General features: G+C 40.1%; 2 protein-coding genes across 2 annotated transcripts in view; one reads left to right on the top strand and one right to left on the bottom strand.

Moving 5' to 3' along the window:
• SOX6 (SRY-box transcription factor 6) overlaps positions 1-25,488 on the top strand; it is a 595,512-nt gene that overhangs the window by 1,991 nt on the left and 568,033 nt on the right. The window lies entirely within an intron of this gene.
• Positions 3,226-5,136, bottom strand: LOC116881378 (translation initiation factor IF-2-like). The gene is made up of 2 exons (XM_032881119.1): positions 4,957-5,136; positions 3,226-4,308 (listed from the first exon to the last, which is right to left on the bottom strand). Exon 2 carries the CDS (start codon positions 4,275-4,277, stop codon positions 3,666-3,668), a length of 612 nt encoding a protein of 203 aa, XP_032737010.1. The 5' UTR covers positions 4,278-4,308; positions 4,957-5,136; the 3' UTR covers positions 3,226-3,665.

Genomic DNA, 25,488 nt, shown 5'->3' with positions numbered 1-25,488 from the left:
CCTCCCTTGTTCCCCTAGCTCAGCGCCCAGGGTTCTCGCGCTGCGGAGCTCCGACCCCCAGGGCAAGTGAGCCTGAGTGCGAGTGCGCCAAGATCTGGTCGAAAGGTGCTTGGGTGTCCTACTCTGCCTATGGGACTTGTCGGAGCCCGCAGGCCAGTGCGGACCAGGTGGAGAGCCCGGCACTTCAACCCGCTGGAGCGCTTTCCGCTCGCCCCCTGCGCTGTACAGTCGTGCTCGAGGCTTGAAAGGAAACCCTTGGGGTGCACCCCCGCCCCCAGGGCCACGTGTCACCCCATGCATAGCCTGAAGGGCAGCACGGAGACCCCAAACTTTAGTTTTTTAGCTTTAGGGATCAATGTTGTGACCAGCTTCGGGTTTCCGCCTTATCAATATACTTTAGTTATCAGTTTATTAGGTAAAATCTAAAGAGAGTTCCTGCCGCTCCTAACCGGAAGGTCCACCGCGGCCCAGTTAGGGCCTTGGACTCCGGAGATCTTGATAATGTCGCCTTTCCCCACTTTCTACCTCCCCGCCAGTGGCCTGCATCTGATTGGCGGGGTCAGTCGAACCCCCCAGATCCCCAAATGCTGTGTAATTTTAAAGAGAGAGATGCGCTGGTGCTTGAAAAGCCAGACTTGTCGCAGGAACTCCGAGGGACCCAGGCTTATCCCAGCGCTTCCGTCCCGGATGCTTTACCTCCCTCGGTGGCTCCTCCATGAGGATTCAGGCTTTGGGACTGAAACTACCCCCTCATCTCTCTGCCCTAGCTCTGCAGACATTTAGGACAGGTCATTCGGTTTTGACCTCTTCAGGCTTTGGGGAGATTTTTCTTCTTTCTTTCTTTCTTTCTTTCTGGCCCCTATGGTTGAGTTCTGGGGCAGGCGGCTAAGTAGTGTGAGACTCTGGAACACAGCGCTGGGCCTGGCTTCTCTCCTTTACAAAACCAAAACAAAAAAACAAACCCTGGGAAAGATTTGGCCCATGTCTAGGCTAGAGACGCTGGTCTAGGTTTGTCCCTTGGGCATTGGAGGTCAAGGGGCAGGCCTAGTAGTTCTGGGAACCCCAGGGTGGGAGGAACTGCCTGCAAGGTGCTAGGCATTCTCTTTAATGGCCTCTGGGCTCTGGCTCCTGGAGGTAGACTTTCTAGTCCTGAAAGTCGCAGTGGGCTATGGCAACACAAAATTTCTTGTTGGAGACTAGTAGTCTTTTCAGCCCACAGTCATCAAGTCATTTTTAACTCATAGTCCCTAAACTCCCAGTTCTCAAACATCTTATTTCCTATTGGGGTAGAAGCATCTGGCTATTCCTTCTGTCCCACTGATCTAAGAAGCTCATCCTCACCCTTGTTTCTTTTTCCTCTCTTGTCTTGAGTTCATATGAAACCAAACATAAAATATACTTTAAGAAGCCAATATATGACTGACATCTCAGCTCATTCCATTTTCTGTGTTTGGTTACTCTCTCCATTTTTTAAAAAGTTAATGTAACGAAGGTGAGGCTCTCTCCCCTTTATCATTTTAATCACTTAATTGGTGGGAAATCTTATTCACAGTCTTGGCAACTTTAGATTGCCTTGAATTTTCTGACTTAGTCATATCCTGTCCCATCTCTCCTGGTGCATATTTCTTCCACAAAGTCCCTGTTTATGAAGTGTCTCAAAGTGGCCATCTCGTATCAGTTGCTATATAGTAAGGATTTTTTTTCTTCCACAGATGTCTGCAGTAGTTATGTAGGTATGTCAGAACCTCTCTTCCAGCTTTTAATTTTGATGTAATTTTAACTCTCCACTAACTTCAGTTTCTGAACTCTAGTCTTTTTTTGGGCCTGGGTTAAGGCAGGTCAACCTCACCTGGTGCATTCTGCCTCCAGAGAGTTCTGTGTCTACTGCTGTCAGAGCTGGTTTTCTCATCTGTCTCTTTTACTCTGCATCTCTACTAACTGACACTAAGATTATTCCTTCCCCTCTCGTTCCCTCAGCTTGTGTGTACTAAGATAAATTTCCAGGTCTCTGCTCCTTTAGGCCATTCTGTACCCTTGCAAATCTTTTATCTACCTTACACAGGCATCAAAGAGAATCTTTAATTTATGTGGGTTTTTGGGGGGTGACTTTTATTATATAATTTCCTACATCTTACATGCATTTTTACATGCTGTTCAGGGTGACAGAAACTCTTTTCCTCTTCTACAACTTCCAAGCCACCCTCTTGAAAGTGTAGCTCTAGATCTTTTCCTCTACAAAGTTGAGGTTATACATAAATATCACTTACACAATTGCACACAACACAAACTTATCCAGATAATAAATGTGGAATTATTTTATTTACTGCTGTAAAGGTATAATTTTTCTTTGTTAGTTTGTACGTGTCTTGTTATTTCTAACCATTTTAACCCATAAACTCCATAATCACATGGTCTCCAGAACATGCCACCTACATATATTAAGGATCTCCTATGTCAATTGCTTTTTCTTCTTTTCCTCTGATTCCTCCTCTTCCTTCTTTTAAAATAAAATTCTCTTCCCCCATTTACTGAGATTCTATTAACTGGTGTGTTTTCATTATTTCTGGTTCCTGCATCTCTTTTTAAATCTCTCTTTGACCACTTCCTTTTTCATTTTCTTTCATCCTTATTATTCATCCTAATATTCACCCATCTTTCCCTCTTCCTGGTCTGCTTCAGCCCTGGTCCTTCCCTTTCTCTCTCTATCTTCTGTGACTCACTTTTGTGGTCCACTTGTGTATCTCAGTACTTATTAATATCCAGCCCATTCCTCCGCTGTCACATAACTTTTTCAAAACACAAATTAGCACCCCTACATTTTCCTCTCCCACTTCCCTTCTTCCTTTTCTCCAGTTTGCTTTCTTTCTCTGCAGTTGTCTACCTTTGCCCCACTGCAGTTTGCCTTCCTCTTGACTCCTCCTCCCAGCAGCCCCAGCCCTAATAGTCCCCCTTTGGTCCCTTACTCCTCACCCAGTCTCTCTCCCATCTAATACTTGTCTCTATTCTCCTCTGACCCCAACTCTCTTCTTTGTCCCCTTCCAATTCTCTCCCAGTAGTTGCTTCACTCTTTCTTCCCAGGCGCTTTCTCCAATTTCAACCTCCGCTCACGCCGATCTCTGCCCTCTCCGGTTCTCTCTTGCCTTTGCCTCCCGCTCTTCCCTCCTTCTTCTTCCTCTGGCCCTCCCCCTCCCTCCCAGCTTCCCAGCCTGGCTCGCTGCCTCCCTCGCCTCTTGTCTCATCTTGCCTGTGTTGTCTGGGAGGGGAGCCCTGCCTCCTCTCCCTCGCTCAGATCAATGCCCTGGCCACTCACTTTCTGATGTTGCACGACGGGAAATGCTTTGAATACTTACGACATGGCCGCTCACACTGATTGCCAAGATTGACAGCACTAACCATCGCCTTCACTTGTTTCAAGGGGGAAGCCCCTAGTCACCCCGCTCTGCGCGCACCTCCTGGCACCCCGGCGGCAAACTTCTGCGGGTCAGCGCTCCCCCCGCCCGGGGCGGGACACCCCCGCAGACTTGAGTTAACGGGTTGTGCCGGCCGCAGCGCTGGGGGGTTCTGCTCCCTTGCTCCCCGGGCTATGCTAATTGACCTAGCATCGACTCCCCTTCCTTAATTTTTTTTTTTTTTATTTGTATCTTTCCCTTTTTCTTTAATGCCGTTTACTCCCGCGGCGCAGCGCACAAGGAGCCCTCCCGTGCGGTACCATCCTGGAGCCCGCCCAGGTAACCGGGACGGAGCGAGCGATCTAGAGAACGAGGGAGGCAGAGCGTGAGCGCGCGGCCCGTTTGTGAGCTACCTGTTGGGGAGTCGGAGGGGGCAGGGGGCAGACACCCCGGGTCGTACCGCCGGCCCCCGGTGCCTTCCGCTTCTGCCCTTCCGGGCCGCTTCGGGGTTAGTTTCCCTGAGCTGGGACTGAGGGGCTGGGGTAAGGCAGGCGGAGGGACTCGAGCTGAGCGCGCGGCGCCTTGCGAGGGCGCGGGTTGCGGGAGAGGCGGCTGCCCAGCCCGGGCGGGTTTCCGTACTTGGCTGGGGAGGGGAGAGGGGAGGAGGAGCGGGAGGAGGGCGCTCCGCGGGGCCGACGCAGAGGGGGGAGTAGAGGCTGAGAAAGGGGCCCGAGCGTCTGCCGCTCGCTGGTGGACGCGCGGATCCCCAGGATGCGTCCCCCTCTCGGAGAGTTGTGCCTTGTTCCGGAGGCGGTGACAGATCTGCGTGGCGGGCTTCTGGTTTTCTTGCCACCCCCCACCCCCAAAATCCACTCCGAGAAAACACATGTTGTAGCTGTAGATAACTGTGCGTAGGACACTAAGGCAAAAAGGGCAGGGGAGAGAGAGACAGACAACGCAACCTTTGACAACAGAAAGCTGTTATCGCCATCCTAAGTATTCGTCCGGAAATCTGTCCGCCCTCTCGGCCCACCTTATTCCTCCTCCTCCGCCTCCCCGTGTAGATATTCTAATCTGTGTAACTGGGAGTGATATGAAAAAGAAGTCAGGTGGCTTAGAGAATGAATTTGTAAGTCTCCGTGAAGTTTGAGGTAGGTATTTCATTGAAGTTTGCGCAACTGTGTGATAGAGGAAGCTTATGTGCCTGCGTGTGTAGTTCTCTCTCTCTCTCTCTCTCTCTCCTGTGTAAGCAAATGCGTGTGTGCTCTGAGGGTTCAGATGGGACCGCTGGGTGGTAATGCCCCCTGCACCCACAAGAGGGCAGCATCCTGAGGGCTTTGTGAGCGCTGTTCTATCTCGTTATCGCTGCAGGCTTGGGTTTAGAGAAAGTTATACTGAAACTTTCAAACTGATATCACATCTTATTTCACGATATTAAAAAAAGACATAAAGAAGGAAGGAAGGGAGGAAGGGTGGGAGGGAGGGAGGAAGGGAGGAAGGAAAAAGGGGAAGTGAAGAAAGAAGATAAAGAGTGAGAATAAAAGAGAAAAGCAGGCGACCAGCCTACCCCGGGAAAGTCCTAGTCACACCAAGACTAGGGGGAGGGCTGTTTTAATTGTGGGTTTGGCCGACTGACGACTGGAGTGCCCTCCGCGGCTGTCTTAGTTGTAGCCGGAGGTCATGTAAATCGACCTTAAAAGAATGCATAAGCCATAAATTAAAATAAACCCTCACCCAAGGGCTGATCCATAAGTAGGCAATATCCAACCTGGACAAAACGAACTTTCCTTTACAAGCCGACTTAAACCGCATCCCCCCAAAGAATAGAGACTAAATGCAAAGTAAGTTTCCCAGCGAATATTTTGTTTTCTTGAAAAGTGTTGTGTTGATCCGCCGTGTGACTGCGACAGCGCAGTTTTCCGGAGCGCTTCAGTGTTAGCCAGGCTCGGTCGGGGTGCGGGAGGTCGGGAGGACCAGTTGGGTCTCTGGGTTTCTTAACGTCCCCCCCACCCCACCCCCATTTTCGTTTGAAAACTTTGGCTATTTGTGGGGTTGACGCTGGCCGAGGGCGGGCGAGAGTCGAGGATCTCCCCGGCGCTCTCCTACGGGGTGAAGTTTAGCGCGAGGAGTTCATAAAGAAAACCCGGATCGCTAGAAAACCTGGCCGCTCCCTTCTCCCACCCTCACCCCACCTCCGCTCCGCGGCAACTTTCTCGGGACCCTGCGCGAGTCGCCTCCAGTTCCCTCCGCTCTCGCCCTTCCTCCCCCTCCCCCATTTTTGGAGGTGACTTTTTATGATCTTTTTAGGAATAAACAAACCGAACTCCAAGACAATCCGAAACCCAAGTGCTAATCTGTGGTCCTCTTTGCTAGGGACTCTAGGGCAGCAGTGCAGGGCCGACGGGGGCGTGTGTGAGGGGCAGCCCAGTCCTGCGCGGTGCGGGCTCGGCCTCGGAGTCCCCGGGCCCGGTTCACGATCGCCGGCTCGTACCTTCCCCGCCCCGCGCTCTCCCACCGCGGGTCCCTGAGCCCTGCCGGCGCCCTCCGTCCTCCTCGGCGCCCTGCCCAGGCCCTGCCGCAGGCAGTCCTCTCCACGGACCGGCCGAGATCCGCGGCTCTGAGGCTCGGCCCAGGCCCGGGGGCGGTGCTGCCACCCGCCCGGGGTCCAGCCCGAGCTTGGTTGCTCCCGGGGGAGCTGCTTTCTTCCCTCTCCCTTAAAGGGCCCGTCAGAGAAGGGAAGGGGCTTGTGCTAAGGCTGCTGGGCTTGTGCTGTGGCTCCGGGAGGAGCGGCCCGCGGCTGCAGAGTCTAGATTAGCTCCGTTTCCCGGGCGCTCCGCGGAGCTTTCAGATAAAAAGAGAATTGGTGTGTTCCGAGCAGATAAAAGGTGGTTGTTGCCTTCGTGTTTTGAGTTTTATTTAAGCTCTCTTAGGCTGACCAAGTTTGAAAAGGTTTGTTTGTATGAATTTACCAGATATCGAGTGCTGCCCCTATTTGGGGACTAAAAATAAGTCTTCGACTGTGCTGGCGGGGCTGGGCTGTTAGCGAGATGGGCTGTCCCCGGCTGCTTCTGTGTGTGTGACCTCCTCTGAGGGCCGTGCTTGAAGTTTAGGTCTCGAGATGGCCCGAAGCCGGGGCTGCGGCGAACTGGGCTGGGCTCGGGACCTCCAGCTGCACTGTCAATGGGGCTCTCGGATGACGTCCCTGTCCGGGGCGCTGGACCCCAGCGCGCACTCGGCGGCCAGGCTTTTGGCCCTGGCGGGGTGGCCCAGACAACAGCCCAGTGGAGTCGGGATGTGAGCGTGCCCTTCTCCCCCGCCTCCCCAGGGTCTCCAGGCTTCTGCCCTTTATAGTCACATGCCCAGGTTTTTCTCCGGTCCCAAGGAGATCAGATACAGCCCCGCCCAGTCTATTTCTAGGAGGTGGGTTTGGTGAATAAAAAAGTCAAGTGGTCGGGTCCGCAAGCTGGTCCATGGAGAGGGGGGACAGGACGGACACCTGGCAAGGACCGCCCCGCCTGTCCCCCCCACTCCGGGCCAGTCCGCCCGCCCACAGCTGGCCTCCCCAGGCCACATTTTTGCGCTAAGCGCGAGAGGCTGTGGGAAAAGCAATCCTGGACCGGCCAAGAGCCGGCGAAGCTGATCCCGCGATGGCATTTTGTTTTGAACAGTTGCTGGGGTTGACGTTTCCTCATAAGGTAAGGTGTCACTGGACGGTCGGCTGCCCAAATGCCACAAGTATAATTAGCTTGCCCACTCAGCACCTCATCCCTGAGGCCCATAGGCACGGGCTTGGCGGAACTGGTCCACTCAAATCTGTTCCCGGCTACAGGATTCCCGAGGAAAGACCAAACCTAGCAGGACAGCCCTGGAAGGCCCTGGCACGAGGGAAGACTGTGACAGTGTAGTCATGTCTTTGATTTCTCTCCTCTTTTTCTCCCCCATCTCCTCCTGTTTCCTCTCTTTATTTTTCAGCTGGGCATGGGGGGATTGCTGGTTAGAGGGGTAAATGGGATGCCAGAAGCAGGCTACAGACTGAATGAGAAAAGGAGATGCAGAGTAAAATCTGGCAGTATGCATCTTTTCCATAACCCTTCCATGGGGGAGGTCTGCAAGTGCCCCTCTATGCTGTAGGACCAGCCCAGGCTTGACACTGTATCTTGGCTTGGGTAGGGGCTTTAGGCTTCTAGTTTGGATTGTTCACATGTCTGTGTGCTCCCTCCTACTCCCAGGCTAGAGGTCTGAGAGTTTTCTGTGCCCAGATTGCAGCTTCTGTTTTCCCCCTTCAGGCCTAGCCGCTTGGGGCTGCTAGTGTTCACTGTGGGGCAAGCCTGGAAAGATCTGCAGGCTCTTCCTATATCACTCTTGCTCAGCCTGGGATTCTTAGGAGCAGTGCCTTGTTGTCTCTGTACCCAGAAGTGCTTGGACTTCCTACTTAGCTTCCCAGACCCCAGCCTCAGGTCAGCTGTAGCCTATACTCTCTAGTGGAAACCAGATTTCTATAACCATGAACATGACCTTGCCTCTTTCACCCTGTGCAGTAACCATGGAATTCAACCCTCAGCATTAGGTACTTTCACTAGTCTCCTTCCTCCCCTTGCTCCTATGCCACTCAGTTATGCCTGATATTTACTAGAAGATTCTCTTTATTTTAAAACAAACAAGCAAACATCCTAAATCTTGCACAAGTTGAGTGGGATAGTGTTAGCTTTTCTATGGAAGCAAGAGGGCACCTGTCTGGTGGGAGGTGGGGGACACAGTTTATTTGGTTGCGTTTGCATTTTATTGAACCAGTGAAGTATTTCATTTTCTTTTAGTAGAGGAAAACTTATGACTGAATTTTTAAAAACTCTACCAGATCAGAAATGAATTATCTATATACTTTGAGAATATCTTCCGGAATACACACATGTGAGCACATGGATAATAGGCCAAGTGACATGTAGTTTTTTTCTCCTACATTTTTGAAAGCCTCATAAATAAAGAGGGACTATTCCTATTCTAAAACAACAAGAACAAGACCAAGAACAACAATAAACAACCAAAAAAAAAAAAATCCTTCAGACTCTGAAAGCAAGCAAGTATGCCCCACATATATTAGATCTAGTTTATGACCAAAGGCAGTAAGAAACCAGGATCTAGACAAGTGATAGGTCATTAATTCCTTAGGCAAACTGACATCCCCTGTCACTTTTCTCATGTACCACCAACACCTCCTTTCTTCTCTGCTCTCCCACCATGTTCCTTTACTTACAGTGGCAAAACTATATATTTTTTTATTTATAATTTATCCTGCTTGTTGTTCTTAGTTTATGTTTTAGAAGTAATGAAACGGAACGTTCTCTTAGATTGTATGTTTTTTTTTTAAAAAGAAGAAATATTTATAAGTTTATTATTATGGAACATGATACAAACTCCTACAATAGTATATTGTGTAACTACAACACTCAACATTATACTATAAAGATAAATATAGAATATATTAAATAATAAAGTAGTATCTATATCTATACCTTCAGCTGATTCTATTCTATAATGAACTCACTAACTGAATACCTTGAAGAGGTGACATTCAGTAGGAATATTATGCTGTCTGTTGGATATTTTTTCTTTAGGAGCAGAAAGCAACAGAGTTTTTTTTTTTTTAAATAAGGGGAAAGCATACATTTAAAATATATTAACATACTTAGCAAATCCTTCTTTTATAGGGTCTTAAAGTATATTACTTTAAATACATATATGATATATTTTGGTGTCATTATTGAGATTTTAATGTCTGTTTCTATTTGACTTTTAGGAATTATTGGGTGGTGACCCCTAATGAAATAGCTATATATCTTGTATTGAAGAAATTAGTGATGTTTTAAATAATTTCCTTTCAATTAGTATAATAGGTACTGGTATAAATGAATTTTCCTTCTAACAAGGTTTAATATACATTGGCTTTAACCCTTTCAATATTTCCTATACTTTTCAGTTTTGTTAGATTATATATCTAAGTTTGAAATAATTCTCTTGTGAGACAATTGCTACACACTTTTTCACTATTTACAAACAGCATTATATAAAAGAGTGTGGTACAACTAAAACTTTGATCTAAGAACTATTTGTTTAAATATAGTTTAGGGGTGCATATATATCAATTGATGTTTTTGAAGTCAAGTGAAACATTCCATCCAGCTAATGTGTCTGAGAGTACCATATCAGGCACAGACAGGTACTAGAAATGATAAAACACAGATAACATACAGCAAGATGATTTGCAGATGGGGCATATTATCTGCTGTTATGAAGTTAGTTGGGTCATATTCCCGTTTTTTTTTTTTATAAAATTAATCTAGGTTATTTCAGAATTATCAAGTTATGTGGGTATGTGAGAACAGATTTTATTATAGGAATCTGCTAATAAGTGAACAAATATTCATTACCTTTTAGAGGAAGATATGGACTGTCTTTGCATTTGAATTGCTTATTGTTTAAGAAATATGGCTTTCTCCTATTATTTTTTTTCCTAAAAAAATTTAATATATTGAACATTCTATGTTTGCATCCTAACTCCACATTTTTCTACTGATTAGACTATGTTCTGAATCTTAACATACTCAGGTTAAAAAAAAAAAAGCTGGCGTTCTGGTATACCTATGAAAAGGAAATTTTATTACATGTAAGTGCATTTTAAATATATACCATATCCTTTTTTGCCTGATATTCTTCAACTGTGATTTGGGAACTAATGTTTTGGTAAGAGTTATATCAGAAACTTTCATCATCCTCTCAATATATATTCTTTATCCATTTATGGAAGAGTGTTTTTACTTTTCTTGTTCTGTGGAAGAGGGTTAAAGCTTTTTAGGTAATTATTTTGTTTAGACATTTAGTCAAACTGGAAATAATTTATTTTGTGTTATGGTTTTCTATAGAGCTTTTCAAGTTTGAAGTATCCATTGTCATAATTTGGATAATAATATCAATTGAAGAATATGGGTAGAGGTTGTAAGATGGACTGTCATTTAAATCTACTACCGACTCTCTCACATCCAAAAAAGGGTACCGGTCTGTTTTTCCTCAAATCTGTGGTAGTCTCAAAAAAAGGAAACATGAAATCCTAAAACCTCAGAGAAGCAGTATCAATTCAGTTCTTAACTGTAAATCCTTCATATCGTTGCTCAAAATATCCAACTTTACACCAATATTAGCCATTCTTTTTATAGTGACACCATGCTTAGTAAAAAACTTCTAAGCACTGAGGTCAGGTGTTGAGATTGGATTCTAGTTTATTTTTTATGAATCAGATAAAGATTTCTGTGCATGAGACCATATGTGAAGATGAGAGAACAAGAACATTTCCATATCAAAGGCAATATATCTGAGGCTGCCTGGTAATTAAAATGCAGTGGTTTGGACTCTGTGCACTAGCACTTAAGCAGAGCATCGCCGGGACCTTGTGCATCATGCAGGCGGTTGCCTCTTGCATACTTCTTGAAATACACTTATAATTTTGTACAAACATTTATGCCAGTCCACACTTTTCTGTAGATAATTTGTATTTCATCCAAACCATTCAAAGTAGAAGTTATTTTCTGAGCTACCCCCTCATTATGGCTTTTGTGCATCAACTATTTTTATTCTAGTTGTTTGTATTTCCTTTTACCAGAAGGATGCCTTGTTTATATTCAGAATCTCTTCTTGCTCCTTTAAGACCTCTTATGTATTACTTGTATTTTACTATTCACTCAAAAAACTTTCATCTTTAGGAATAATGTGAATTATTTTCTGAGGTTAATTGTAGATGCTGTTATCTATTATAAACTAATAAAATACATTTAAAAATCAAATGTCCAGTTATTTCTACTTTATAATACTGATATGTTTAGTAATCCTGCCTAACCTGCACAGTATATAATATTGGAAAAAACTCCTTTTTGAAATGTTTAAAGAATTCCGTAATGTTCTTTTTTATCTTTTAATGGTATGAAAATGTGTAGGGCATTCTCTTTTGTACTACTTCAACTGAAAAACAATCATTTGAAGCTATAGAAATCTTTATATTTATCTAGAGAGTTATCTTTTTGCATTTATAGGGAGTTGTTTGGCTTTATTTATAAAGAACTGGGTTAACACCTTAACCTGTAATTATTTAGGGATTGAATAGTGAAATTAGAGAAATCTAACAATTGGTAGTCCAATATTGTATATATTTCAGAACATTTTGCATCTTTGGTAACTGGCTTGAATTTGCTGCTCTGTAATTTTCTAGATTTTCTATTTCCCTCTTTTTCTCTACGAACATTCTATGCTGGCACATGTAACAAGGAACTCACTGGTATATTTTATTTATTAAGCTCCCCTGGTTTATAAAGCTTTTTAAAGATTTCTTTGGATTGAAGCACCTTGTATTGAAGAAGCCTAATGTAATATTGTGGAATTCTTTAACAGTTTTTGTGTTTTAAACTATTTTGAATCAAAATGACTTAAGCATATTGATTTGGTGCTCGTCAATGCTGACCTGTATAAATAAGCTTAGTAAATATAAGGTAAATTCAAATTACATTATGTGATATACATATTAGCATCTATGTAAATATTCTATATTCTCTTATTTCACATTTTCCCTTGATCTCTTTCTTTTCTAAAAATCTCACAAGATAACCCTTTACATGATATATTATCCTTACTGCCTTCAATAATTTGTTGTTTCTAGGCATCTTAAAGAGATGAATTGAATTGTCTATCTTAATATATCCATTCAAATGCAAAAAGGGACTTTAGTGCTATTTGTGATTTTGACTTCACTGAGCACAATCTCTTCTCTTCGTTGAAAAGTAGTTCTTTAAAAGTAGACAAAGAAAATTAAAGATGCTTTACTTTCCACGACTACACAAGCACAATATGAGGAAAAAGAAAATGTAACAGGTTTTTTCTTTTTCTTTCTTTCTTTCTTCTTCTTCTTCTTCTTTTTTTTTATAAGGAGCATAGATTTCAAATGGAACTCATTCTGAGACATGGTTGCAAATGTTTCCTTTCATACTTTAGAAACAGATCATTGGGTAACATGATTGAGCACTTACTAAGTTCTAGGCACCCTGAAGAGCATTTTTGAAGTCACAAGTCTATTTTTTAAGGATTTTCCTTTCTGTTAAAGATTTTTGATATTTGGTAGGTAGGGAAACTTAGCTGCAGTTGTCATGGTGCTAAGAAGGTCATTGGTAGACTGGAGAAGAATGCTTCTAACTAGGAGAGAATAATTCATCATTCTTTCTTGGGAAAGAATATCAAAGACCAGCAGTGTTGTTGTGTTGTTATTTTCTCAGAAATAATCTCCAGCTATCTCGGTGGGCATTGAACTTCTATTTAGAAGTCAGCCACCCCATCCACCTCCCAATATATCCATGGTGTAATCCCTAACCCTCCATTTCTTCATCTCTAAAATGGGAGTAATAATAATATCTACATCATAGGATTGTTGTGAGGTTTAAATGAGATAAATGAATGTAAAGCACTAAGCTCAGGCCTTGGTATAAAATAAATATTTAATATCTGTTGAAATTACTGTTGAAGTGGTACTGTGTTTATCATTATACAGATCTGGCTTCCCATTTCAACTTCCCTATGTACTCGCTATGAAATCTTTGGTGAATTACATTGGCTGTTTCTTTTATTTTTATATGAAATACAGACAATATGTATTCCTTCCTTTCTCCTTGAATTTGCTGCTCTGTAATCTGCAATTCTCCTAGAAAGGAAAATTCATTAGTAATCTGGCATACTTGGGATAAATGTAGAATTTGGATGTCCAGCTCTCAAATTTGAGAAAATCCCAATTCTAAGGACTCTTAAGAGATTTTGAAAGGTGATTTCGTCTGTCATCCTGCATCCTCTGAGGATATATGGATCGCCCTTTCTCCATTCTGATCAGTTAAGAAGCTCTCTTTATTTTGAAGGCCTGCAAAGAATGGGATTGTATAATCTCCTTTGTTCATGTACTTCAGTGATTAACACCAGGAATTTCTTTGTGTCAAATATACACATCTTACTCTGCTTTCTTTTGGTTTCATTTAAAGAAAAAAAATGGAAACCTTTATTCTTTATTGAATGATAGACCTACATGTGAGGAAACCAATATTAAACTTTGAATTTTTATTTCTTGAATCTTTCCTTTGGAGTCTTTTCCCCGAAATTAATTGTATGACCTTGGAAAGGTTATGAAACCTCTTTTAAGTCTTGATTGTGATAGAATTTACCAGGTGATAGGGTTGTTGGGAAGATTCAGTTTGAAGATACTGCTCACAGAAGTTCATAGAACAGTTCTGGACATGGTATTAGGGTTACTTGACAATAATTATGTGATCAATAGAACTTTGTCATGAAAGGCTAATTTTTAATTCTCTTACATTTTATAGAACTCAGTTTTCAATGTGCTTTCAGGTTAGTTGCCTCATTCAATAAAAGGTATGCAGGGTAGATAACCTTACCAGTCATACTGTCTAACTTCCTATTTGATATAAATAAATGTTTCAATTGGGTTTTGCTTCAGGGTACTATTCACTACAAACAAAGCTTGTGTGTCATAAATTAGGGCTGTTTTTTTTGCCCTCCTTTTTTCTTTTTTTCCCAGTCTCTTCTGTGTAATGTCATTGTTCATTTATTTTATCTTCATACTTATTTCCAGAGCCAAACGAATGCTGCATTTCCCATATACCAATGTATAAATGAATAATATTTTGCTGATCAGAAGCATTAAATATTAGTTATATATTCTGATTTTCTAAAAATTAGAAAATGATTTACATAGTTAGTTTGGCTAGTTTTATAGGCAGCTCTCTCTCAAAATATGGAGTTCACCAGGGAAGATTAATGAAAGGATCCTTGGCTGAGAAAAGGTGGGAAACTCTTGATTACATGATTTCAAAGATGAAAATGCAATGAGGAGGAGGTATGAATATAGGTAATTCTATGCAGTGTACTAGTTGTTATAATGGAGAAAAGTATAAGAGCAGAAGTACCTATGTATAGGAAAGCTTCTAGTAGGAGGTAGCCTTTGAGCTGTGATTTAAAGGATGATTAAGAATAGGTTATTTGACGTAACATCTTGAGGATCATTGATCACGTGGGAAAAATTTGACACCACTATTGATTATTCTATAGTTCTGACATTCAAAATCTCATATTTGTGTCTTTGTGACTCCTAGAAAAGCCATGTCTGATCATGAATGTATTGTAGCTATAGGCCAGCAGCTTAAGTGCTACACTTCTCTTTCTTAGCTCAGTTTTGTGGTCAGGAACATTATGAGTACATTTTGAGGTAGAGGAGTTTTTCACATTACTGCTTTTCTTCACTTCAACTAAGTATTAAAATTAAAGTAAGTGGCTTATTAATGTATGAATGGGTGATCAGTACTATGAATTAATAAGATCTTATATTTTGCACTGTAAAAAACTTTTTTTTTTTTTTTAGTTGGCAAGCATGGTCTTCGAAAAAGGCCAGTATCTGGAAATTTTTAGATCTGTGTGTTATTTCTGAGTTTTCTTTATTTGTTACAGGTCTTTGGGCTTCACATTTGTAATTAAGTTTTTCTAACTGTAGAGTTGACATGTTCCTTACTTCCTTTTTATTGAGGGATAAGATGAACATAAAATAACCCTTAGGCTGATTCAAAATTTTTGGATGAAATAGAAATTATTATTTCACAATGATGATAATGAAACAGTAGCAAGAGCAGTAGGAACAGCAACAGCCCCTCTCTACTTTTGATCACTCTCAAATAGGGATGCTAAATCCACCCTCTTCAGTTTTCTGATCTGGGATCTTAAGTTTTCTAGTGACTTTTTGAATACCTTTTCTCCGAGTCCACAAGCCTTCTTTGTTGTTTTTGGCTTGGAAGTTTTCTGGTGTTTAATGACTTATTTCTTCAAATTAAACACATCTATTGAGATTTTGCAGCTTATATGACTGTGACATAATCACTTTCTGAAAAGGGCTTGGTGGTCACATAGGCTGGAGAAGTTGTGGCTCTGGTTTTTAATGGCCTAACCTATTATTTTCCTTACCACTGCTTTGGCATGCTGGACAGTTGCAGTGTTGATCCATGACATGAAAAATATGATGAAATCTCTCCATTAAAAAGAAAGGCTCTGAGGCTAGGAAGGAAGAAAAAAGATACAAAAGTTCTATAGAACAGTTTAAAAACATAACCTATTAGTCATATTGAATTAGTTATAATGCTTTAAAGAAGTTCCCTTTAGAACTCTCAGCTGAGTTCTTTAATAAGAAGCAACCCCCCCAAAAAAGAAAATAAAAATTGAAATCATAAAGCAACTGAACAAAGCTTAACTAACTTGGAACACAGCATATTAGTTAACCGAGTCTCAGGAATGTTTATTACTCTTGAGTCTGAAGATCCAAATATATACTGGAGAAAAATTGGACTTTTATAAATTTCTTAGCTGTTGTTCTTTCCTACTATAAAGATTGAATTGAAAATAGGTATATTGAAGTTTAAAGAAGAATTTAAATATTGGAACAATTAAAATTATAATATTTAATTTTTAATATAATATTCTGAGACATCATTAAAAGAAAATTTCAGCTTTTCTTAGGTTAGACCCCTTAAACTTTTATAGACAACAGTTCTAGAGAAGGCCTCCACTTGTACTTTTGTATAGGTCTGTGTGATTTACAGGTATGCTAAGGTAGGGTCACGTACACTGAATTTAAATTGTAGCACTTTGTAAGAGACTTATTTTCTCTGAGGTGAATATATATATATAACAGTCTAAATTAGGTGGGACTAGTGAACTTGGGTGTTCTTAATTCTTATTTATGGCATGGCAGGGAAAGAATGAAAAATAGCTTCGCTTTTAATTATGACACCTTGGGACCTTTTCCAAAGAGCTCATCATAATTAGCCATGTCTTAGTTGTGTAGTTTTGTGTTTAATTTCTTTATGTCCACATGGAAAACTCATTAAAGTTACCAAGAGCTATTTGAAAAAAGTATTTGGAAAAGTATACCCCTCTATATTGTATGCTAATTTTTTCTTCTGAATTTTCTTAGCACTGCTTTTACATCTTTGGGTTATTTTCTTCTTTCTTTCTGATTGGCATGTACACTATTTTCTATTATCAATATACCAAATAAATAGGACATTTGGACCAATGTCCTTTAAATTTTATTTAGGGTATGATTATATATTCTTCATTTTTGCTTACTTAACAAATTTACCTCTGATATAACATAAAAACACAAATATGATTTTAGTAAATTTAGTAAGGGGGCATTAAATTATTTGATTACCCTAAATTGTTTCAAAGCCTCTGTTAAATAAGTATATTGCTAATGTATCTTAAAACTAAATATGGTTGATTATTAATATAATGTTCATTTGAATATCTGCCCTGCTTGATTACAGTGAACATAGCATTTTCAGTATCTGAGGTAAAAGGAGCAGAATTTAGGATGCTTAAAGAGAGAAGGAAATAGAGATGTTAGGTGATTTGGATAGCCCATGGGTAATCTGAGAGTATTGTTGCTAAAGGTGAGTCTGGAAGAATTCCTCTGGCAAGATAATTTTAAGGTTTACTTGGGAGAACTGACTATAATAGAATTCTGTAACAGGATAGAATAGGAAGTGTTCAAACTTTTTGGACAGAGCAGACCGGCAGCAAAATATTTATAAGCATGCACCCTAATACATGTGCATATTTATTTAAAATTATATACGTCGGCTAGTGTGCTAATGTATGCTATAAAACATTCATAAATTGATATTCAAGAGAAAGAGATACAGATAAAATAAATAAGATTTTAAAACTAACTGTGGTTCCCCCAAACCCTATAATTTAACATTTTTTGTTATTTTAAAAAGTCAGTTTAACACTTTGTGATGAAAAGATTTATTAGTTTGGTTCTAAGTTCAGTTTACTTTACTACATGGTTTTAATGCTGCCATAGCTTAAAATTATACCTCAAAAAGAAAAATAGATCCAAATGGAAGAAGTACATTATTTGCACTTACTAAGTTGTGTTACTAATTTATTAATCCTATAGACAAAATATGCAAAAATTTGTTAAAATTTTCCCTTATGTCAATCAGCTGTTTCTGGCAATGAAGTTGAAGATATAGCATTTTAATATTTTTAATAAATGGACTCAAAATCCATTGAAACTCTTTGGAACATCATTAAACAGGTTGGAATATTCTGTTGCCAATTTTAAAATTGAAAACAGATGAGAGTTTTAGTAGATGATAGACATAGAATTTTTGGTAACAAAATCGCACTATGATGGAATCGTTTCCAAACATATGTTTTCAAAATACTTTTACATAGCACAAATCTGTTTTGAAAAGCATTTACTTTCTCATTTGATAAAATGTCACCTTTATTTTGAAGAGACAGATTAAGTTTGTTTGATGGTTTCTATGTATGTAAGTATCTAGTTAGCTAGCTAGTTAGCTACTTGGTAATGCACACTTGCAGCTACTTGTTTCACATAAGGTCAGCACATTTCGTATGCTAGTTTTTGTTGTTATTCCCAATCCTTAAGTTTGGAAACTTCTCCATGAGATAAGCAGTAGAACCTCTGGGTGGTGCAAACAATCCTCATGGTTATTTCCCATTTTATTTCAAAGCTTTGTAAAGCTTTTATTATGTTTTACAAGTCTTATTTTAAAAGTAATTGCATCATCATTGCAGTACTTGGCTTCAACATTGTGTTCCAGTTGCTTGGCTGTGAACGATGTAGTTAGTGAAATCCATGGTGCTATCTCCATCATTTTATGCCTATTTCTCCCCAACCCCCACCCCTTTAGTCCAGCTAGGGTAACCATTTTATTAGTGGTTACACTTAACCAGTTTTACCTAAAAATTATTTTTATTTAGAAAAGTAACACTGTTGAGATTGTCTTCTTTCGTACTTTATTATAGTGACTCACTCAGAAGTAGCACTTCACTTATCAAATATCATAAACTGAGGCATGTTAAGAATGTATATTCATTTATCTGAAAAAGAGGTATCCTACATGACATAAGTTTCTTTTTCATATCTTCAGCCACGTTTTCTATGCAACTTCCAGTGCTGTGGCAGTGTTTGCCATACAATCCCAGAAGACACTATTCACATTTCATTCTAGGTAAATGATTACCCCGAGCTGTGCACCGTGATAGCTCTGATTTTTTTTTAGCAAGGGAGTTTATTTAATTTGTTGCCATCTTGTTTTCTGTGTATTATTTTAGCCATTTTAATAGCAGCAAGGAGAACAACTGCTTTTTTAATAGTGTGGCTTTTTGTCTTTTCTAATTAAGGAACTTCAGAAGAGGTTTCTGTTTTTGTGTGTGTGCATGTGTGCGCGCTTTCCTTTTTAAAAAATATTTAAAATTAACATATAAAATATTATGTTATTATGTTTATTATGTTTATTATTAAAATATTATGTTTCAGGAGTACAGGTCTGTGATTTATCAGTCTTACACAACACCCGGCACTCACCACAACATATATCTTCCCCAATGTCCGTAACCCAGCCACCGCCCCACCCCACCTGGCAACCCTCAGTTTGCTTCCTAAGAGTAAGAGTCTCTTATGGTTTGTCTCCCTCTCTGGTTTCATCTTGTTTCATAGACACATGAATGGATAAAGAAGATGGGGTATATATATACACAATGCAATATTACGTAGCCATCAAAAAAAGGGAAATCTTGCCATGTACAATGACGTGGATGGAACTAGAGGGTATTATGTAAGTGAAATAAGTAGGCATTTAACATTAAGTTTTGTGAAATTTTGTAAAATAAAGGATTCAGAATTATATGATTTTAAACATTATTGGAAAAATTGTAGCCATTACAAAAATTTATATATATATGCTTAGCTTTTACATGTCTTACTGATTATAATGGCTTCATATTCTCATTATTTAATACATCAAAGTCCAAGAGGATAAGATACACTGTTAAGTAATACTAGATAGCTTGTAATGTGGCCACTAAAGGGCTGCTACTATAGTACAAGAGTTAGTTTAGTCTTAGTATTATTGTCATGAAGGCCTATATTGTTCATATTATCCTCAAACTATAGTCCCTTAGGAAGGATCTTTTTAAACCACTCGAACATTTGTTCAAGGTTACTTTAGTCAAAAACTAGATGTTATTATCTATAATATCCATAATATCCATAATGATCCACTCCTCTCTCTTTCTTCTAGTATAGGATGTGACACATTAATGTTTGAAATATAGACCCAGGGTGTTAGTTTGTTATTTAAATTTAAGTAAGGATTAATTTTTTTTACTTTTAAAAAAGTATTTATACATCAGTAAATTTATAGTGTACTCTTAGGACGTGTGAGCTCACTTTGGACACCAGTGAAATAAAAAAGTAAATGGGAGAGACGGATATGGGTATGATGAGTCAAAGAGGAAAGGCATGGTTTCCAGAGAACACTCTCCTGGGATAGGATCCCTGTGAAGCATGTAGCCAACCACTGGAAAACCCCTAAGTGGGACTACAGATTTATCAGCATTGAGGTTCAGAAAATGGTAGTGTGGCATTTTCACAATACTCTAATATGAGAGAGGGACAGACTTAAGCCATCTCTTAATTTTTTAAATTTAAGATCAGTTTAATTAAAATACTGTATTATCAGTTTCTCAGGTAGAATTTAGTGATTCATCATTTGCATACAACACTCTGTGCTCATTACTTCTAGTGCCCTCCTTAATGCCCGTGACCCAGTTACCCCATCCTCCACCCACCTCCCCTCCAGCAACCTAGGTTTGTTTCCTGTGGTTAAGAGTCTTTTATGGTTTGCCTCCCTCTCTGTTTTTGTCTTATTTTATTTTTCCTTCCCTTCCTTTATGTTCCTCTGTTTCTTAAATTCCACATATGACTGAAATCATATGGTATTTGTCTTTCTCTGACTGACTTATTTCACTTAGCATAATACCCTCTAGTTCTATCTGCATCATTGCAAATAGCAAGCTTTCATTCTTTTTATTGGCCGACTAATATTCCATTGAATACCATATCTTCTTTATTCACCTGTCAATGGACATTTGGGCTCTTTACATATTTTGATGTAAGCCATCTTTTATTCTTCAAGGCAAAACAATTTGAGTCATTTGTTAGCAGGAAGGGGTCAGTGAGATTCCATAGTTAAGGTGTTTATCATGTTGCAGGAAAGAAAACTAAGTGGAGGATCACTATTTCCCCAAATGCCTGAGGTCCTTTGTCGCTTCCTTACTCAGCCTTCCTTGGATTTAGATACAATTAAAGCAGAAGATTGGGAAGGTAAAAAAGGCAGCAATGAGGGGTGGCTATAGGCTAGCATTGTTTTTGGCTCTCTCTTGTTTTCTCTTTTCTCTCACTTGATATACTTGTTGGGCAGTGTAGTTTAATGGCAACCGAGTTTGGGAGGTTCAACTCTGCCAATAAACTTTGGGTGACTTTGGCTAAGTCACTTCTTTATAGGAATTAGTTTCTTCATGGGTAGAATGGGAAGTTTGATGATCTCCAAAGAGATTTCAGCTCTGACATCCTGTTTATATTGTTCTAGGATAGGGCTCTGAGCTGCCTCTTCCCAAAGAACTTTCAATGAAATTTCCTGCTCTGTATGTCAGTCTCAAGGCACCATGTCCATTCTGCCATCTAAAGTGACAAATGGCTAAGAATTTAACTGAATAAATGAATTTATTCTGGTAGACACATGAGCAAAAACTGTGTAACGTTTCTAGCTTCTTCCCTCCACTCTCCCAGACAATTTTGATAGAGTGCATTTCCACAGTGTGATTCTAGACAGTGCCCTTGCTTTCTAACCTAAGTGGCTAATGAGAACTTTAGGAAGGAAGTTTTAGCATCTGAAGGGTTGTGTCTGTGAAGGAGGTTGGGCTGGATGAGATAGGCAGGGCACTGGGACACAGCCATCAATTGATTACATATGTTTGGCGAGGCTTGAAGCAGTGGCCAGTGCCAGGTTTTTTAGTATGGTTTCTCTCACCAACAGAGTTGGCTGTCTTTGAAGTCTGTTAGTTAACCTCTTCCAGAATCTTAAAGTACAACTAGCACTCAAGAGGAGAAGTATAAAGGAAATTCTGGGAATAAGAATACACCTGCCCCTTGCCTGGGTGGCTGAGTGGGTTAAAGCCTCTGCCTTCGGCTCAGGTCATGATCTCAGGGTCCTGGGATCAAGCCCCGCATCAGGCTTTCTGCTCGCAGGAGCCTGCTTCCCCCTCTCTCTCTCCCTGCCTGCCTCTCTGCCCACTTCTGGTCTCTATCTGTCAAATAAATTAAAAAAAAAAAAAAAGAATACACCTGCCCCTAATTTTCAGTCAGAACTGAATTCTCTTATGACAGTTTTTTTTTATAATTTTATTTTTTATAAACATATATATATATATATATTTTTCCCCCAGGGGTACAGGTCTGTGAATCTCCACGTTTACAAACTTCACAGCACTCACCATAGCACATACCCTACCCAATGTCCATAACCGCCCCCTCTCCCAACCCCCCTCTGCCCAGCAACCCTCAGTTTGTTTTGTGAGATTAAGAGTCACTTATGGTTTGTCTCCCTCCCAATCCCAACTTGTTTCATTTACTCTTCTCCTACCACATTAACCCCCCATGTTGCATATGACAGTTTTTTGAAGCATCTAATACGTGAACAGATTTCAGATTTTCCTGTTTTCTTTTCAGTACCTATTCACTGCCATGGATAGAGGCAATACTGAGTAATGAAATAGATGCATATCACCAAACATATATTGGGCAATTGCCATATGCCAGGCGTATTTTTGGATGCTTTCATAAGATAGAGGTAATAGACCGCATCATAGTTTTTGAGGGGTTTCAATATACAAAACACACTTGGAAGAGTGCCTGACTTGTTGTAAGCTCTCATTAAATATTAGTGATTATTATTTTATTATTTCATTTGCACAACAACTCTAGGCAGTAGATGTAATTACCCTTATTTTGTACACAGAGAAAATAAGTTTTGGAGAGAGAAGAGGACTTGCTCAAGGTCATATACATTTTAAGTGGCAGAAACATAATCTAAACTCAGATGGATTGGCTTGAAGTTCCACAGTATTTCTGCTATATAATACAGCTGCTTGTTATAGGCAAGAAAGTCATGAGATTTCCCACAGATAATCTACAAACTAGATAATCAGGATAATCATGAGCTAAAGTATTCTTATGTGATGTTGAATTTCAGTAGGTTCAGTTTTAAGGCCATCCTTGCTTTTCATGGCCTGTTGTTAATTAAAATTTCTGTTTTATCAGAACTGTATCCTCTCTTTGCATACTTCTCCTCTCATCTTTACATAGTTCAGATGTCATGGTTTGATCTCAATCACTATAAAACCTTCCAGAGTGAGGACCTGGCTCCAGAATGCATTAGTCTCCGTTAACACGGTATAGTGCAAAGTGAGGACTGCCTGTATTTCTATCAGCTTCACATTCACATACAGAAGTTCTCAAATTCAAGAGGATATCTTGAACTGGTCCTTTGGTCTAGTTAGATGGGTGTTTCCATTTGATGACCCATTATCTTTTGTGTTGTTTTGCTTATAAAGTTCTGTTCCTGCTAGGGGAGAGCACTGTGTTGCCTAAGTAAGGTCTTTGAAGATCACTGATGATTGGCTCTTGGCTTATAAGCAAGCATACCACCTGTATTGTGTGCAGCAATAGATCTCTCTCTGCACTTAGAAACCCTTGTTTTCTTTGCCTTTTTTTTTCTTTAAACTTTCCCCACTTTCCATTATGTTTTTTTTTCTTTTCTTTTTTTTCCCCCCATGAACATGGGATGTGATTCCTTTTATTTATATCTTCTTCAATTTCTTTTGGCAGTGTTTTGCAATTTTCATTATATAAGTACTTCACCTTTTTGATTAAGTGAATTCTTAAGAATTTAATTTTTTGATTCTGTAGTAAATGGAATTCTTTTCTCTTTTTTAGTGTGCGGGGTTTTACCCCACATTTACTTACTTATTAATTTAATTTAATTTAATTTAATTTTTTCAGTGTTCCAAGATTCATTGTTTATGCATCACACCCAGTGCTCGTTATAGCACGTGCCCTCCTTAATACCCATCACCAGGCTCACCCATCCTCCTACTCCCCTCCTCTCCAAAACCCTCAGTTTGTTTCTGAGTCCACAGTCTCTCATGTTTAATTACATGTTTAAGTTTCTTTCTGAGTTGATGTGTTTCTATCTGTTCTAGCAATGTAAAGGAAGGCCCATGAGGCCAGTTATCTCTCAGTTGGTGTTTTATATATTTGCAGTAGGCAGTGAAAGCCATCAGGTAGGAACTGGGTCTATTTAAATTTCTTTTTAGATAAAGATGCTTAAATTCTTTTAAAGCACTTAAGGATTTCAACTTGAAGACAGATGCTTGGGTTGCATAGATGTCAATTTTAGGGCAAGATAATATTGAAAAATACTAGTGCTTTGAATTTCCTCCTGTCTCCCAAATTTAAAACAATTCTCCTCCCTTGAATTTTTATCATTGTCATGCCTCCTTTCCCACATTTAAGATTATGTTTTAATAATGTGTTCTTAGTTTTCTTTGTCAAGCATTCTGAACAGTAGAAATCCTTTGCTGATTCTAATTTTATTTCTCTTACCTGTATGTACAGTGCTAGGGAATTAGTTTGGGATAGAGTGAGCTTGACATTGTGACGAAGAACATATTCCACCACTTTCTAGCAGTGTGAACATAGCCCTGTCACTTTAATCTACTTTAATCTATAAAATAGTACCCACATATTAGTGTTGTTTTAGGAATAAGTAAATAAATATAAGTACTTAGAACAGTGGTAGACACGTGGGTGGGTGCCATGTAAGCATTATCTATTATTAAAATGAATGTTTTTAAAAGGAGAATCTGGCCCAAAGTAGAGAATATTCAAAATACTTTATTAAAGGGTTAAAAATGAATACTACTAGAATGCGATGTGAAAGCCTCCTGTGGTTTCGCCAACACAGTGACTCTAGAGTACTGTTGAGAGGGAATTCTATTTTATACTAATAGGTACTTTGAGGATCTCTTCAGCTGCAAATCAACAAATCAGTTGGAATGTAAATTCCTTTATTATAAGGCCAGTACCATCATTTTTGAGTTTCATAATTTGTAAAGATGAGGTAATTTGGGTACAGAATGAGTTTGGGTGTATGTTTTCTCAGGGCTAACTTTGTGACAGAAACCAAAGAAGCAGTGATGAATTTAAAGAGGTGGCAGGTAGGGGCGCCTGGGTGGCTCAGTTGGTTAAGTGTCTGCCTTCAGCTCAGGTCAGGATCTCAGTGTCCTGGGATCATGCCCAGCATCTGGCTCCCTGCTCAGCGGGGAGCCTGCTTCTTCCTTTCACTCTCCCTCTTTGCTCTCTCTCTTTCTCTCTCAAATAAATAAATACAATCTTTAAAAAAAAAAAAAAAGAGGTGGCAGGTAAGAGAGAGGGAGCATGCCCCAGGAGGCATGCCCCAGGGAGGACCCAGATGTAGTGTGGCTTGGTCACTGATTACAGACCTACTCTCTAAGTCCTAGAAAGTACAAGTGGAGGACAGCTGGCTGAGATTGGGGTATGGAGTTGGTAACCTTCTTTTGCCATCACGGCTTTTTTGATGCAGGCCAGGAAGGGCTCAGTCTTAGCCAAACCTGGCCAAGGATTGCAGGCTTGACCTCCAGGTCCCAGAATATTCCTAGTGAAGGCAGCAGATTGGCTATGTTAGATCTAGGATTTGAACCCAGGTTTATCTGATGATAAAAGCTAAGCTCTTTCTACTAATGACTCCATGATGTTTCCCTGATGAAGGGGGAACCAATGGAGAGAAGGAAAGTAGTAGAGGCAATGGAGACATCAATGAATTCAGTATTTAAAGGGATAGATGATGTACAGTATCTGAGAGGGTAGCTGGAGGAGATGGCAGTTATAAGCCTTTTAAGGGTAGATTAGAATTTGGGAATGCATTTCTGTGTGTTCCTATAGTATTTATACTTCAAATCATAGACTTACTGTCCTTGCCATATGGAACCTCTAACTTGAAAGGGTGTTTTAATCATTCCTTTTAATGGTGTGAAATCATATATGTGATCATTCAGTCCA

The sequence above is a fragment of the Lontra canadensis genome, unplaced genomic scaffold (assembly GCF_010015895.1).
Source record: "Lontra canadensis isolate GAN:19392208 unplaced genomic scaffold, GSC_riverotter_1.0 scaffold74, whole genome shotgun sequence".
NCBI lineage: Eukaryota > Metazoa > Chordata > Mammalia > Carnivora > Mustelidae > Lontra > Lontra canadensis.
Note: the sequence above shows the minus strand (reverse complement) of the source record. Positions and strands in the feature narration are given on the sequence as shown.

Bases quoted from the DNA above. Each gene is read 5' to 3' on its own strand.
- LOC116881378 (XM_032881119.1), bottom strand. From the start codon at position 4,277: ATGTGTTTTCTCGGAGTGGATTTTGGGGGTGGGGGGTGGCAAGAAAAC.